Below are 1698 nucleotides of genomic sequence, written 5' to 3'. Positions count from 1 at the left end.
CAGTTTCACTCTTGTTCTCTTGTTGCCCAGGCTGGAGTACAATGCCATGATCTTGGCTGACTGTAACCTCAGCCTCTGGGATTCAAGCGATTCTCCTACCTCAGCTTCCCAAGTAGCTGGGATTAGAGGCATGCGCCACCACACCTGGCTAATTTTGTATTTTTAGTAGAGACAGGGTTTCTCCATCTTGGTCAGGATGATCTTGAACTCCCAACCTCAGGTGATCCCACCGCCTAGGCCTCCCAAAGTGCTGGGATTACAGGTGTGAGCCACCACGCCCGGCTTCTTGTTTTTTTTTTTTCTTTGAGACAGGGTCTCACTCTGTCACCCACGTTGGAGGGCAGTGGTATAATCATGAGGCCACTGCAACCTCTGCCTCACGGGCTCAATCGATCCTCCCACCTCAGTCTCCAGAGTAACTGGGACTACATGCATGCACCACCAAGCCTGGCTAATTTTTTTTGTATTTTCTGTATTGACGGGTTTTCACCATGTTGCCCAGGCTGGTCTCAAACTCCTGAGCTCAAGCAGTCCACCCACCTTGGCCTCCCAAAGTCCTGGGATTACCGGCCAAGTTTAAGCTGAAGTGGGAGACATGGGAGAATTGCTTGACAGAGGGAACCAGTTTCAGAGGAAGCCCTACCCCCTACTCCTGACCTCATCTCACAACCTCCATCGCCCCAGACCTCCCAAGGGGCCTGATAAAGGCCACAGTCTGGGGAAAGTTACGGGTGAGAGGAAGGGGAGAGGTGCTACATAATTAAGTCCCCATAAGACTCAGCAGCCGCGTGAGGCATCGTCAGGCCTACAGTGGTGGTGGTGGTGGTGGCACTCGGCCTCAGTTTCCCTCGAGGGAAGGACTCTCTCTGAAAGGCGGGGTGGGGGGTTCGGGGGTCAGGCGTCGTGGGGGAGGAGCACACTTAGCAGCTATAGAGGGCGGAGCAAAGCCCTGCACTCACTGGCCTGACTTCCGGAACGAGCCGTTTCCAGCAAGCACAGCAGTAGGACGAGGGCGTGCAAGAGGGCGGGCCACCGGGGGTAGTGCTTCTCGCTCAGCTGCAGCTCCCGGGCAACCAGTCCCGCAGACATCACAGGCCCAGCTCCCACCGGGCGAAGTCCTGCCCTGCTCCAAGCAGCACGTATGGGGAGGCTCCCATTGGGCCGAAGCTGCTACGGAGGCGGGACTTTCCCTTTTCCTCGAACTCCATTGGGTTAAGTCTAGTCCGAGACACGAGTCGCTCCTCTGCAAGGGGAGGGGGTGATTTGGCTCACCCATACTTAGAATTCGGCCTTTGGGGCCGGGAGCGCTGGCTTACGCCTGTAATGCCAGCACTTTCGGAGGCCGAGGGTGGGCCGAGGTGGATTACTTAGGGTTAGGAGTTCAAGACCAGCCTGCTCAACATGGTGAAACCCCATCGCTACTAAAAATACAAAACTTAGCCGGGCGTGGTGGCAGGAGACTGTAATCCCAGCTACTTGGGAGGCTGAGGCAGGAGAATCGCTTGAACCTGGGAGGCGGAGGTTGCGGTCAGATGAGACATTGCCACTGCACTCCAGCCTGAGCAACAGACTGAGACTCCGTCTTGAGGGGAGGGGGAAGAAAAGAATTTGGGGTTTGGCCGGGCTCGGTAATCCCAGCACTTCTGGAGGCCGAGGTGGGCGGATCACCTGAGGTCAGGAGTTGGAGACCAGCCTGTC

The 1698-nt window shown here is 56.6% G+C and overlaps 1 protein-coding gene across 1 annotated transcript in view; it reads right to left on the bottom strand.

The window, feature by feature from the left end:
- LOC108297396 (hereditary hemochromatosis protein homolog) overlaps positions 1-1150 on the bottom strand; it is a 10059-nt gene extending 8909 nt beyond the window's left edge. The window contains exon 1 of the mRNA XM_037735405.1: positions 960-1150. Coding sequence (XP_037591333.1) covers positions 960-1089 — 130 coding nt within the window. The 5' untranslated portion in view covers positions 1090-1150. The remainder of the gene's footprint in view (positions 1-959) is intronic.
- Positions 1151-1698: the final 548 nt, after the last annotated feature.

The sequence above is a fragment of the Cebus imitator genome, unplaced genomic scaffold, assembly GCF_001604975.1.
Source record: "Cebus imitator isolate Cc_AM_T3 unplaced genomic scaffold, Cebus_imitator-1.0 Scaffold799, whole genome shotgun sequence".
Taxonomy (NCBI): domain Eukaryota; kingdom Metazoa; phylum Chordata; class Mammalia; order Primates; family Cebidae; genus Cebus; species Cebus imitator.
This window is presented reverse-complemented; position numbering and strand designations above follow the sequence as displayed.